Source organism: Sciurus carolinensis, chromosome 8 (assembly GCF_902686445.1).
Source record: "Sciurus carolinensis chromosome 8, mSciCar1.2, whole genome shotgun sequence".
In the NCBI taxonomy this organism is placed as follows: Eukaryota; Metazoa; Chordata; class Mammalia; order Rodentia; family Sciuridae; genus Sciurus; species Sciurus carolinensis.
Window position 1 is genome coordinate 95,038,081 of NC_062220.1, and position 14,628 is coordinate 95,052,708.

The following is a 14,628-nucleotide window of genomic DNA, read 5'->3' on the forward strand; positions in this document are numbered from 1 at the left end:
ACACCTGTGTCTGTGTAGCTTAGAGACAGTAAGCCATTTGACTGTGCTGAAGCACCTCAAGCTCATAACCCCATCCGCTGTCCATCAATTCATGTTTGGGTTAAAGAACACATCCAAAGTTGCAACCAATTTCCAAGTCTCCCTTGGCTTTTACTTTCTGCAGGGTGCTTTCAGGTCTGCCCTACATATTTATGAACAAAAGGTATAGTATTGGAGCATTTTGTTTTCTTTCCACATTCGCAGAGTATGAAGTTCATGATGAAAAACTTGCACATGTAAAAACAACAAGAAGAACAACAACAAAATACAAGCCCAAACAGAAAACTTATTCAGTCTGAAACTTCCTCTTCATCTATTAATCTCCATTATGTATTCATTTCTATTAATGTTTATCTGGTGAATCACTTTGGGACTTAGCTACAGAAATTCTCTTGCAATATTATCAGAGTGTTTAATTTGATGGCTCTTTTTCCTTTTCTGAGAATTTCTATGCATGGTAGGCAGAATTTTGAGACTTCTGCCTCCTGATATACATGTCTTAGTGAGGGTAGAACCTATGGCTATGGTTAGCTGTCACTTTCCATGATTTTGTTCCATTATATGACAATGACTAAAGAAATTTTTCATATATAATTAAGGATTCTAATCAATTTACTTTGAGCTAATCAGAATTTTCCTGTGTGGGCCTCACATAATTGGGAAAGTTCTTTAAATGTAGTTTTATCATGCTGGTGTTGAACAAGAAAGAAATAGCACACTATTTCCTATTTTGCTAACTTCCTGTGCAGAGAGGCAGCCTCTGCTCATGGGACCTCAGTCTTGCAGCTGGGAGGAGGTGGATTCAGCCAACAAACAGTGAACTTTCAAGAGGACCAAGTCTTAAATCAGTTGCTGCCCCTGCTGACATTTTTATTTCAAACTTGTAAAATCCTGAACAGAGATCCCCATGACGTTATGACCAGACTTCTGATCTGCAGAAACTGTGAGATAATAAATTTGTGTTGATTGAAGCTGGTAAGTGTGTGGTGATTTATTACATAACAATGCAAAACTAAGTCATGGTGAAATCTTTATTTATAAATGAATCTTCCCTTAAGACATCCATGATTTGAGAATTTGTTTTTACACATGATATAGATTGGCATGTAATCATTCAGTTACTCAGAATGCTTTGCTTTGCAATAGGTTTAATTTCAGGACTTCTAGAACACAATTTCAGTACATTTCTTTCCTGATTTCCAGAAGCATAGATAGTCATCACCTCTCTGAGTGCTTATGATGAACCCAGCACAGTTCTAAGTCTACCACATGTATTTACTTGTTCAGTCCTCCACCTCACCCTCCAATCTGACTTTGCAGATTAGGAAAAGGAGGTGCAGATAGAATTATGTCCCTAATAGGAACAGGGTGTCAGAACCAGGGTTCAAACCCAGGCCATCTGACTAAGATCCCAAGTTTCATCACTCTTAAACTTCATGCCTTACTACTGCTTCCACAAGAAAATATGGAAAATTCATAAAAATACTGAAAAGGAAATACAAAATCACCAGTAACCTTGCCATTCAGAGATAACCTTAGCATCACTGTCAACTAACATTTGGGTGTTCATTCTATTTAGGAAGATAGCTACATGGATACAGAGTTGGCATATTATAACTTAATGAGGATTTTACTCTGCTTAATGCTTTTTCATTTTCCACAGTACAGAACGTTTACAAAAAGAAAACAATTATTTACTTTCTTCCTGAAGAAGAGCATGCTGTTATCCTGGATGCTTCTGATTTTGCTCACTGTGCCGTCTTTGCCTAGTCACAGACCCTCTCACCTCTGCAGTGTCTTTATGGTCTTTCTCGACCCCAAGACAATCCAGGAAAGAAAGGCAGATGGAGTGCAATAAATTCAGATGATCAGAAAACTACCATTTGTGCTAAGGTTGGGGTTAGATTCAAGGATAATTTAAAAGTAAACATAAAAGATTGTAGAGAAGAGAGTATGTAAGGACACTGCCTAAGTGAAGGGCTAGTGCAGAGGTGGCAGCCAGGGAATTAGGTGGCCCATCTGGACCTTGGGGATCTATCTGTAAGGCAAATGAGGGTGGAGATAAGGACGATTGAAGGAGATTGTCCAGGTCACTCCTCTCTACTGAGAGGAGTCCAACAGCCATGATACCTCAACTGCAACTGTGGTAGCTGAGAGAGTGGGGACAGAGCCCACTCTACAGACCAAGAGCTGTGACTATCAGGGTGATACTCTGCTCTGTCTGAGGACAGAGATCCGCCCTCAGAGGAGGCAAGGAAGAGGAGAACCTGAGTTATCCCAAGGAAAATAAACTTAAACATATAAATGGCAAGATGAAATGTTTTCTACTATCACAGAAACCGTGTCTTATGAACGAGTGCTCAGTTATAGGAAATAGAGAAAGTGAAATTTTTATCTAAATTGTGATCCTAAATTTGCACCCTTCTGTGCTGGGTTTGTTTAAATCTTTCCTATTTTTAGCAGAGACGTCACTTTTTTTTTCCACTCACATAGACTTGAAACTATAGACCACCTTTTTGTCTTTATCACTCAAACCCTGGAATCATCTCTGACTACTCTGGGGTATATGGCTGGAGAGAGGTATAACCTGACTCTAAAAGCATTTTATACATTTAACATAAAATGAATGAAGGGAAGAATGTATTTTTAACCCTTTAAAAAATTTCCCAAGTGCTTAAAAAAAACCCCAAACTTGATGGATCAAGTTTAAATGTCAATGACTGAGAAACCATAAGGATTACTTTCCCATAAATCATCCATGTAAAGAAAATAATGCTTTACAAAAATAAACTTGCCTTATTATTGAAAAGTGTCAGAAAGGCAAAACCTGCCAAACACAGTGGAATCAGCACTTGTTTAGTGACCAAATGGGATGACCAGCTTGTGGTTATAAAAAGGGGAAACTGGGGAACTGGGATTTCCATAGGTCAGTTCTGATATTGGAATATATTCAAGACCATGTTCTCAGGTCTACTGGTTGGTTCCTGGCTGCAAGGCTTCTCTGGGACTGGAGCTGGGATTGTTTATTTGCGATGGGATTTTAACTCAATATCCTGATAATGTTTGTGGTGGCTCCTTTTGGAGTATCTCTCCAGTCACCAATCTTCACCTCCCCCACCATTTTGGGGAGCCATGTGTAAGGAACCCGGCCTCCCAATCACCTGTCAATCTGTGCTACGCCAGCCTCTCCCATTACAGGAATTTCCGGCTTACATTGCCGTAACCTTCCTGCCTCCCACATTACGTTCTAATATGTCACTGGTCCATCAGTCAGTCTGTAATAATACTCCTCCGGGATTGGTTCCTCCCAGCCCCCGAAATTCCCATAACTGAGGAGAAACCCTGCGCCATTTTCTTCTTTTCCTTCTTCCCTTCCCCCCGCCCCCCAGCAGATGTGAATTGTCCGCATAAAATAAAGTTCCTCGTGTGGGACCTATGTCTGCGGAGTGTTTTTCTGGGAGTTATCTACGAACCAAAACTGCTCCTAACATCTGACCTAACACCATGTATGTACCTTGAGCTCTCCTCATTTCCACCTGCCTCTTACTCAGTGATATAAACACTTCTCCCAGATTCTTTCAGCTGGTAAGTTGGAATTGGCAAGAGAAGATAGGCCAACTCTGAGGGCTGCACTATCCCATGCAAACTCAGCACTGTGGGAATCAATAGGGACTAAAGTGTGGAGAGTAGTAAAACCAGCTCATCTGTGGGACAGAGAGGAGCCAACACTGATAGTCCAGAAGTAAGGACTCCCTGGATTCCTGGTAGTCATATGTCTTTGGCTCCTGGCTTGATTTTTAGGAACAATTATTTTTCCACCTTTGACTCTAAATTTCACTTCTCATATTTGACATGAATGCACAAGAATGAAAAACTAAATAAGACTTCATCAAAATTATAAAATTTTGCTTTTGAGAGGATACTATCATGAAAGAGGAGAAAGCCCATGGAGTGGAAGAAAATATTTGCAAATTGTTTATTTGACAAAGGACTTGTATCTAGAATATATAAAGAACCTCACAATTCAATAACAAAAAGATAAACAACCCAATTAAAAATGGGCAAAAGACTGAAACGGACATTTCTTTTAAAAAGATATGCTAGTGGCCTGTAAGTATGTGAAAAGAAGTTCATCATCACTGTCATCTAGGAAACACAAATCAAAACCACAATGAGATTCCTTTCCACTAGTCACTAGCATGGCTATAAGAAAAGAAATGGTTAATAACAAGTATTAGTTAGAATGTGGAGAAATTGCTACCCTCATACACAGCTGGGAGAAAATGTAAAATGGTACAGCTGCTTCTGAATAATTTGGCAGCTCCTTGAAATGTTAAACATGGAGTTTTCATATGTCCTAGAAAGTCTACTATGGAATAATTGGTATGATGCCTGGAGAAAGTAATAATTGGCATTCTTTTGGGAGTGATAAAATGTTCGGGAATCAGATTTTGATAATCAATGCACAATACATGAATATGCTAAAAACTACTTTATTTTATACTTCAAAATGGTGAACTTTATAGTATGTAAATTAGATCTCAGTAAAGCAGTTTTAAAATATATGAGGAAGAAATATATCGACCTGACTTAATTACTTCAAAAACAACATATTCACTATTACAGTGAGAAATAAGCCAAGATTTAACTAACTGCATAACCTTGAACAAGTTACTTATTTCTCTCCGTTGTTTTATTCACCTAACAAATGGGGATAATAACATCTATCCCATAAGGTCATTGCAATGATTAAATGAGTTAATACATGTAAACCCTTTTGAAGACTGTTCATCACACTGCAAGTGATCAATACATGCTAATACTTACTATAATTATTAACTTATGAATATAATTGGATGGCTAAAGGACACTTGGATGTAATAATTGCTTTTAATCATCATTCCAACTAGCTCAAATTCAACTCAGCAAAAACCTGGAGGGCACCCCACAAAGAAGTGTCGGGTAGTTGCAAATATGACTGCAGATCAGTAGCCAAACAAACTTCATATTTTATGAGTACATATGTGTGTGTGTGTGTGTGTGTGTGTGTGTGTGTGTGTATAAAATCACTAATTGCTCATCTTCAATAAATGGATGGAACTGAATAAGTCAATTGAACTTTTTGAAAAAGGGAAAGAACGACTTCCATGTGTGGAGAAGGTGACTATAAATATTTTATTTCATTATGATATTCATCAAGGCAAGGGCATAGCTCTAGAATCAATGTAAGTCTTTGTATTAGAATGGTGGTTAAGAGATCGAGAATAACTAACAAAGGTGAACCTTTCTTGCTCAGTTGGAATGATAGACATCCAATTCCCTAATCAATGTTTGCCCAACAAGGTTTTGTTGCTGAGGATCTTTCAGGAAAGAGTTGCCTGCAACAAAATCTTGGAGAAAAACAGATGCTTCCTTCTTTTACTGGACATATTTGAGTAGAAACATTTCTAAAATTCTGAAATATAACATATCTCTATCCCTTTGACTCAGGTTATAATGGTGACTTTATAAACATACTATTATCAGTGACTTTGACATACCACCATCAATTGTCTCTTCTAAGCTGTCTATCTTTGACCTGTGCTTTAAGACTCTCTGTCAACTCTACCATTGGCATTGCAGTTTACAGGGTTCTGGAGAAGGGGGTTATTATCAACTTTAGTAAGCTCCTAGTTTGTCATTTATTTCATTTATTTATTTTTATTTTCATTTTTTCAGTATTGGGGATTTAACCCAGGGGTGATCTACCACTGAGCTACATCCCCAGCCTCTTTTAAATTTTATTATGAGATAGGGTCCCACAAATTGCCTTGAATTTGCACTCTTCTTGCCTCAGCCTCCCAAGTCATTGGGATTATAGGCACACCTGGCTTATCCCTCATTTTAAAGGATTGTAAACCAAGGATTCTTGGTTTTTTCTGAGTTGGACAGTGACTTTTAAATGCCAAGACAGGCATTTAAAAAGTTGCTATTATTCATCTTTGTATTTTTGGCCCAGGGCACAGGGCCTGGCATATGGTGTCCATTCAATGAGGTGTGATTGCATGAATGTGTTCTTGAAGAGGTACTTTTCTGCTGTGAATTTAAAGCAGAAATCCTACTTCTTAAATAGAAGGCTGTTAGGGTGTGAACAACAAATGTACAGTTAACAGAATCCCAACCCACAGCTCCATCTCTACTCTGGCCTCCTCCATGATGTTCTTCTTCTTACCACCAGCTATGAGTGAGCTTCCCTCACTACTTCTTAAGACACTGCCCACATTTGGGTCTTTTAGTATGTACAATACAGGAAATCCTTTAAGAGAAACTTGACCCCTCTCTCATTTTTTTGAGTGTCAATCTGAAGGGTCAGATCCTGGCTTCCTTTTCAGGACTTGCCTCCATGGTAGGGAGACATCTCAGACAAAGTTCTGGCACCATCTGTAGAGTCAGTTCATGGGTTTGGGGGTGGTAGTCCTAAGCCTGGACCTAACTCAAGACAACTCTGAAGAGCCCTTATAGCACCAGAGCTCTTCTCTTGTGGCTGTATGACAGACCTCCTCTCCTCCTTCCCCATGCAAGAACAGTCCTTGATAATTTCCCCTGAACACAAATTTGAGTGTAGTTCCCCATGGAACTAACTTCAATCAGTGAGACACCAGCTTGGACCATTTCCAACACCTGGCTCAGTGTACAGTCAGTGCTCAGTAAATGTTAACCACATGCATGGACTCCTCTCAACCCACCTTTGCTACCCAAAGTCACCAAAGTAAGTCACCTAATCATAATTAGCCTGAAGATGTGAGTTGTGGGGGAAATGGAATGGCAGACATGCCAGTTTCTAGATCCAAATCTTGAGAGACTGGTGGCTACTAGTTCCTGCCCTTTGCAATTCTTTCTCTAGGGTCCTTGAGCTACACTGGCACTGCCATGGGTAGGCACTATGATGTATGTTTCACAATGAACCAACCTTCTAGCCATCTCCCATCCCCAAGGTGCCAAAATATAAAGTTGTCTTGGGAAGTTCCAATTCATGGATCTGCCATCTAAATACCACCTAGTCACCTTGGTCATCCCCACATGGTGTAGAAGAATCACCATCCAGACTGAACAAATTCTTGACTCACAAAAACATAACAAAATGGTTATTATTTCAATTTGTTATGCATCAGAAGAAGAGCAGAACACTCCATCCCAGAATGCCCTCGATACCTCCTACTAACTCTCTGTGACCTCGCTGGGAATGAAGCAGGGAAGGGAATAAGTATTTCATGTTCATTTTACCAAGGTGGAGATGAGAGGATCTCAGGGTAGATAATGAAACTAAATCCAAAGATTTAATTAGCAACCAGCTTAGAAGTAGAACTGATTTTACTTGAGCCTTTCTCAAGCATATTTCCATTTGATAGGCTTTAAGGTTTGGTTTTGAGAAAACAGAATGCTAGGAAATAATTACTTCAGGAGAAGAAATACTGAGAGAAGATGATCTCCCAAGCATGGTTCCAAAAGGGCTCCAGACTTCAGTTTCCAGTTTTCTGGAAAATAGATTCCCAGGGACTCTGGATCTTTGGATTTTAATTTAAAGGCGATTTTAGAACCAGAGGTGTTTTCCCTAACAAGTATAATGACCAGAGAGCTTGGGTTTTGGAAAAACAGGGCTAATTTGGCTATTTTCCCATTCTGTTTCCAGAGGGAATTCATGAGTGTCAGAATCTGCATCCACCTTTTCCATTTGTAGCAAGAGTATGACCACCATACTTATGCCGAGACTTCTTTTTCTGGATTCTCAAGCCAGGATTCTATTTTCATGTTAGCTTATTGAACAACTGCTACTCAGTGCTGAGTCTTCGGTGGCTCCATGAACTGTCTAATCTGAACTTCCACCATTGTTACAGAGGCACCAGGTGAAATATGTACATCAAAGATCTCACCCCACCCCCAACTCTCCTCCAAAATAAATAAAAAATCCTAAATCTAAACAATTTTTTTTTTTAAAACTTGGAAAAAAAAAAAACCACTTCAATAAAATGAACCAAGAAGCCAGTTGTTAATCTTGTTTGAGATGTTCATTTGACCAACAAGTCTGGATTCCCCGAGAGACTGAAGGAAGCTAAGATAGTTGAGTCCTTACTGTGTGAAAATACCAAAAATCAACATGAACATTTCAATTCTCACAGTATCTCTGAATCCCCATGAGGTAGGTATTATTAGCCCTGTTTCACAGATAAAGACACAGAGGCCTGGAGAGGGTTAAGTAACTTACTCAAGATTCCTTCCATAGACAAGAAGAGGAGGACATGGGCAGAAAAAACAACTCAGATGTCTGAGGTCAAAGTCCATGAAAAAGAGTAAGAACGTCAGGCTATTATAGTTGTGAATCCGAGAGGAAAAAAATCCAATCACAAACAAGGCAGAAGACTTCAATGACTAATTCAACTCAGCAACTGTATTGTCATACTTCTTTGCACACAGAGGCATATAGGGTGAATGCTTACCCATAGACTCAATATTTGTCTATGTCTGTGAGGTTATCAGTGCCTTATTTGAAATCTCATAACTATTATGTCACTAAACAAGGAATATATTATGCAAGAAAATTATTAGATCCCATTGTTTTGTTTACATAAAAAACATAAAAATATTTACATACCTACACAGGTGTGGCCATTGGAATAACTGGTGCTGTGTTGGTCATTATAGGCTGCAGAGGCCCAGGAGTGAAGGAGCAGGAGAACGAGCAGAGGAGCTGTTATGAGGGCTTTCCAGGGGGACTTCATCTCTGAGCCGTGCATTCTGAGTAACCACTTGGCTGCAGAGTCTGCTGACTAGCTGATGATGAAGCTCAGTCTGCAGAATCAGTCTCTCTCCCCTCCTCTTCCTCTCTCTTCACCACACCCTCCCAACATGCACCTACACACTTTTCAACAAGTATGAGGCAAACAAAAACATACACAAACACTTAGAGGTCCACAACTTGCTATTTCAAAAGGCTGAGAAAGCTGCATGGACCTGGGACTGGGGAGAGTTGGAGGGAGTTCTTGGTTTGCAGTTCTTCTGAGCTGAACACAGCAGGAAAAGAGAAAAACTAAGCTGCACAGTCGTGGTAACAGCACTTCCGCACTCCCTGGCTGAAGTGAGTGACCTTAAACCACAGACCCTTGAGTCTGCCAGTTATTCTGTTGGGTTGGTTAGGAGGCCTTTCCCCTTTCATTCTTGCAAAACAAAAGTAAAACCAATCCTGAAGAAGGAAAAAATTACACCACAAACACACAACTCTTCAGCAATTTATGATCAGCAATGCCCACAGTGTGGAAATTATAATTTGCATATCCAAAACTTAGTTGTGCTTTAAATGGCTTTATATGGTGAAGCTGGGTTCCTTGTTTTGTTTTTAAAGGATATTCTGATCAAGTAGTTACTTTCCTCTGGAGAAGTTGGATTATTTCCTGAAGGGTCAAATTTTCTCAAGGTCTTCCAGTTGGTGTGCAGAAAATAATGGGCAGTTAGTCAGCAGGACTGGATTTTAAATTGAGTGAGAAAAAAAAAAGTGTTAGAATCCACCAACTTGTATTTATTGTGCAGGATGCATCTTTTTCTCCAGAATTTCAAAGTGCATTTACATTTCCCACCTGTGGATATTTGTTCATTTTTAAAAGACTTATTTTCTGCTTTGAAGGTGAGAACTGAATACTACTTTTCAGGGAGAAAAAAAAATCTTTAAAAGATTGGAGAAAGGAAAAGACATATAATTTGAATACTTGGTTCTAAAATAGGATACAGCAGTCATATGCCATTCTCACACAAGATCAGAGGCCAAGGTCAAAGTACTACAGTCTAGATAAGTGTGAGAAATCATGCAGTTCTTTTTCTCCCTGCTTAGGTTTGAAGGAAAGCTTATTACAGACTTTGAAATATTATGGATGCTATCTAAATTGGTAGCATTTGAAAAAAAGAATAACATTTTAAATAGCAGATAAAATTCTAGAATTGTATCCTTTCCAGGGTGTTGGATGTACCAATTTTTATGGTTTGAAGATTTCTTGGGAAGGTATTAGTTTTACAGATGTCAATGGGGCTAAAATTCCCAAATCTGCAGCATAGATGGCCCACATCAGGGTGTTTCTCTCATTATGCCCCCAGCACAGGTTGGGTCAATGAATGCCATGGATAACTTTGAATGTTCCTGGTCACCCATAAACTGCGACTTTCTCTGAGGCTAAGATGTTGCTGCTTAAGGTCAACCATCACAGGAATGGAGTTTAGAGAAGTTCCAGAGGCTTCCTGGGGAGACTGGATAATGGAGTGAATAAGATGGAAGAGACATGTTCAAATCTTGTATCTATTGTTTCTGAGTCATGTATTAGACCAGTGACATAAACTGTCTCCTTTATGTTTCCTCTTTTATACAGGCTAATGATAGTATCCCAAAAGAATAGGCTATATCCATATACAAAATAAAATATCTCCTTTATAGGGTTGCCGGAAGGACTTAGGTAGATGATGTATCCAGATTTCAAAGCAGCCTGCCTGGCAAGAAGTAAGTGCTTAGTAAATGGAAGCTCTGGCTATTTCCCCAGTGGGAGTATGATGAACCTGTGCCCAGTTCAGGCTTCTAGAGAATTTCAAGGTGCCCATGGTGACTGCAGTCAAGCAATGCTATGTGTAGAAGTGGCATGGTTATTAAGGAAGCAGCATTTACTAAATACCTTCTCTGTGCCCTGTGTAATTCCAGGAGTGCATGATCTGCTTTGTCCAGTCAGAGATTGATGAGGGCATCTTCTGAGGGCTTCCAGAAGAGCATCTGGCACAGGCTCTGGGCCTCCTGAGAATCTCCTGGTCTATTATATAGCTGTACAGAATTGGGAAATCTTAAAATGTGGGAACTTTCTTACTGCAGGCTGTTTGCTGATTTTATACCCTCTATCATGTATATGTGAGCCAAGCAGTCCCACCCACAACCATTCCAAGAATGGTAATCCCTGACAAAATCTGTCATGCTCAGATTTGGGTTGGCCAAGAGAATGTCACTGGTTTAGCTCTACAGCATTGAACCTGTCCCTTACTGTTACCAGGGGTGAGACTCCTCCATTGGAAAAGGAGATAAGATAGCTACTTCCCAAAGGTGTGTCTTGGTAACACTTGACACATAGTAGATTTTCAATAAATGGAAGTGCTTTTCATGCCTGGAGTGTGATTCTTACTGGGCAAGGACTTCCTTACAGAAGTCAGCATGTGACTTTGCCAGCTGATGCTGAGAGCAAAACCAAGGCATGTGCCCATGGAATCTTGGTCTCCTGTCTGTCACCTCAGTGGGGTCCTTCCATTTGCACAGGTGTCTGCATGCTGGCTGATGTCAGCTGCAGGAGAGGACTGCCTTTGTTCAATGAATACTGAGTGCAAGTGACCTCAGCCGTCTGAACAGACTTCTGAAGAGCCCTGCACCCACCTGTGCTTTGTAACAACCAGCCAGACCCTATATGAGTCCCCAGAGGAATCCTGCTGTCAGACCCTCCAATTTTGACTTTCTCAAAATCTCTTCTAGAGGATGAGATTCCTTCCTGGAAGCACTTTTTTTTACTTTGCCCATAGAGTTCAGATTCCAGCCACAGCCTTTCTCTCTGCAGTGGGAGGCTAGGGATTTATGATTCCCAAATGTTCACCTGTGGTTCTGGCTTGTTTAGTCGGAATCCGCTTCCTGATTACTTTTTGACCTGCATTGGCCTCTACCATCTCATTCACAGCAAGTTCCTTAACCAGAAAACAAATTAAGAAAAGAAAAAGACCTGGTGACAAAAGACACAGTAAAAGTTGGCACTGTCACGGAGGTGCCTTGAGTCTTGGCTCGCTCCTTTTTCTAATGCCTAAGTTCCTGCTGCTCTCTCCTTGCTCCTGGAGGCTTTCCAGGATTGTCTTCTGCACTCATCCATTCCAACCTAGCAAACCCAGGCCCTTCATGGGCACACTCCTGGTGGCTTCTTATTCAAGTTCTAGTCTCATTCTATTTCTAGTCTATCCTTCCTCTGCTAAGGAAATGGTAAATGAGTCCATGAGAAGAAAGAGTTCCAGGGTTAGGAGGGGAAAACCTACATTGTTATTAATGTACATGATACATGTACCTTGTACCATGGTTCCACCACTGTTGCTGTGTGTCCTAGGTCAACCTACTCTCCCTCTCTGAATATCAGTTTATTTAACTACAAAGTGGGGTGTATAATGTAATATCATAGAAAATTGTGAGAATTAAAGAGATATCATGTGTGGAAAAAACTAATTAAATGCTAGATAAATTTAAAACTAAGAATGTAAAATGTCCAAGGTGATATTTACACCAATTATTCTGACCTCATCATTATAAATTGTATGTATGTATTGAAATGTCACACTGTACTCCATAAATATGTACAATTACTATGTGTCAAATAAAAAAATGTTTAAAAATGTCAAAGCTAACAATGAATTAACATTATCTTTCTCAAGTGACATTGGATTTTAATATGTTTCACATTATATATTACCTCAGAACGCTTAAATGGATTCATTTTAGTAATGAAGTCACATACATACAAGGTTAGAATTCACAAAACTCCAGAGAAATGACATCATTTTTCAATAGGTGGAAGTGATCTTCATGCTTGGAAGGTGAGGTCTTTCTGAACAGGCTCAAAAGATATCAACCATGGGTACTGTTATTGGTGGAGATCTAGGGAACCCATCTCCTAAGTACACTAGCTGCTTACAGAGGAAGAACCATACACCAGTACCTGCATGCCTTATTATTGCTCCAGTAGATTGCACAGCTTGCAAAGTGACTAGCCAGCAACAGAGCTGAGCTCCAATGCTCCAACTCCCACCTGTTCCACATCAAGTCATTCCTGAGCTTTGAGATGCTTGAGATTTGGGGGAGATACATCTGCATCTACTAAGAATAAAAGTCTTAGGACACTTTTATTCAATTTTCAGAAACATGCATCAGAAAAATAATGTCATTTCTAATACAACTACCTTCTAAAGAGGGTGAATTCTATGAAGTAGAAGTTCTTTTGTCTGCCGGGTACCTGATGGTTGGGAGAAGGAACTGTGCAAATGGCTTTTTGTAAGTCAGGCAGAAGAATCGGACATGAGAAGTAGTGGAAAGAGAGAGAGAAGGGGAAGGCAGGGACGGGGCAGGGATACTGGGTTCTTACTTTCTAAGGAGCCACGAGAGAAGTGCTGTGAGGTGGGTGGCAAAAAGACCTGCACTCACAGGACAGTGTGATGGGGTGGGTAAGTTTGTTGGGCCCTTGTGGGAGAAAAGGTACTGTGCCCAGATCCTGAATGGACTTTTGTGGACACCAATGAGGGGCTGCAGTTCATGTTTGGATCAAAGTAGGGCAGAGCTAAGAAGGCAGGTAGAAACAAGTGCACAGGCGGGGAGGACTTCAGACTCCCATTTGCTATAGACTGGGGACGTGGGGGGTTAACCACTCTTACCTAGACCTCCGAGGTGTAAAGTTAAATCTGAATGCAGGTAAGAGAATAAAACAAAGTAAATATAGTTTAAGCAATCATGAAGTTGGCTCATTCATTCATTTGCTTTTAGATAGGAGAAATCCAGAAGTTGGCAGTTTAGGCCAATATGGTAGCCCAGTGATGTCCTTGGGGACCTAAGCTCCTCATTTCTTCTACTCCTCTAGAACTGACTTGCATCTTCAAGATAACTAAAGGTCTAAAATGACTGCTAGAGCTCCAGTTATCATATCTATGTTCCAAGCCTTCTGTAGAATGAAGCAGAGGAAGTCCAGTAGAGCTCACACCTTCCCTTTTGAGGAGTCTCCTCCCCGAATGTCTCTTCCAGCATTTCTAGATGCTGGAAAATAATTTTATGTCACTCCTGACTGCAAGAGAAGTTGGACTGGGTTTTTTAAAAAGGGAGAAAATGAGACATTGGGAGTCAACTGTCTACCAGGTATGTACTGAACTCAGTGTGTTTGGTTACCTTGTATTATGAATTTTTGGAAGGTGAGAGAAGCCTGTTCTTCCCAGTGGGGTTTTCCTCAAATAATGGGCATAGAGATGTCCCCTAAAGTCACATTTCCACCAATCCCCTTGTCCTGGATTGCTCAGAGAAACAATGGTGACAAAAGCCCCCTGAAAATCTCAGCTGAGACTTAGATGAGTGGGTTCACCTGTGGTTGTGGGGGCTACTGTAAGACAGGCTCCTGCCTTATCAGGGTTTGCAACTACATTTTTCTATTTAAAAAATTATGGATTAGCTAAATCTCTTCTGGGGATATTTTCACAGAGGAAGCCCAAGTAACAGGCTGTATACTGCAAATTAGACGTGAACAGAATGCTGAAAATGGCTTCATGTTTCAGGAAGATAACACAGAACACTGAAATTGCATGCAATCCTCATGGGATATGACCAAACTAAGGTGTTCCAGGTCGAATCGTCTGAGAGATGAAGGGGCGAGACAAATGGTGTTTTAATCAGCTTTTCCTCACTGTGACCAGAAGAACTGACAAGAACAATTAGAGGAGGTAAAGTTTATTTTGGTTCACAGTTTCAGATGTCCCAGTCCAAAGATGGTCAACTCCATAGCTCTGGGTCCAAGGTGAGACAGAACATCA

At 40.2% G+C, this 14,628-nt stretch overlaps 1 protein-coding gene across 2 annotated transcripts in view; it reads right to left on the reverse strand.

Moving 5' to 3' along the window:
- The window catches only part of Aoah (acyloxyacyl hydrolase), a 215,003-nt gene extending 205,873 nt beyond the window's left edge, over window positions 1-9,130 (reverse strand). Inside the window, exon 1 of one of the 2 annotated variants that reach the window (XM_047562947.1) lies at window positions 8,669-9,126. In XM_047562947.1, the coding sequence (XP_047418903.1) occupies window positions 8,669-8,810 (142 nt within the window). In that variant the 5' untranslated portion in view covers window positions 8,811-9,126. Of the gene's footprint in view, window positions 1-8,668 lie in introns of both variants that reach the window. The other variant, XM_047562948.1, reaches the window with a different exon arrangement.
- Window positions 9,131-14,628: the final 5,498 nt, after the last annotated feature.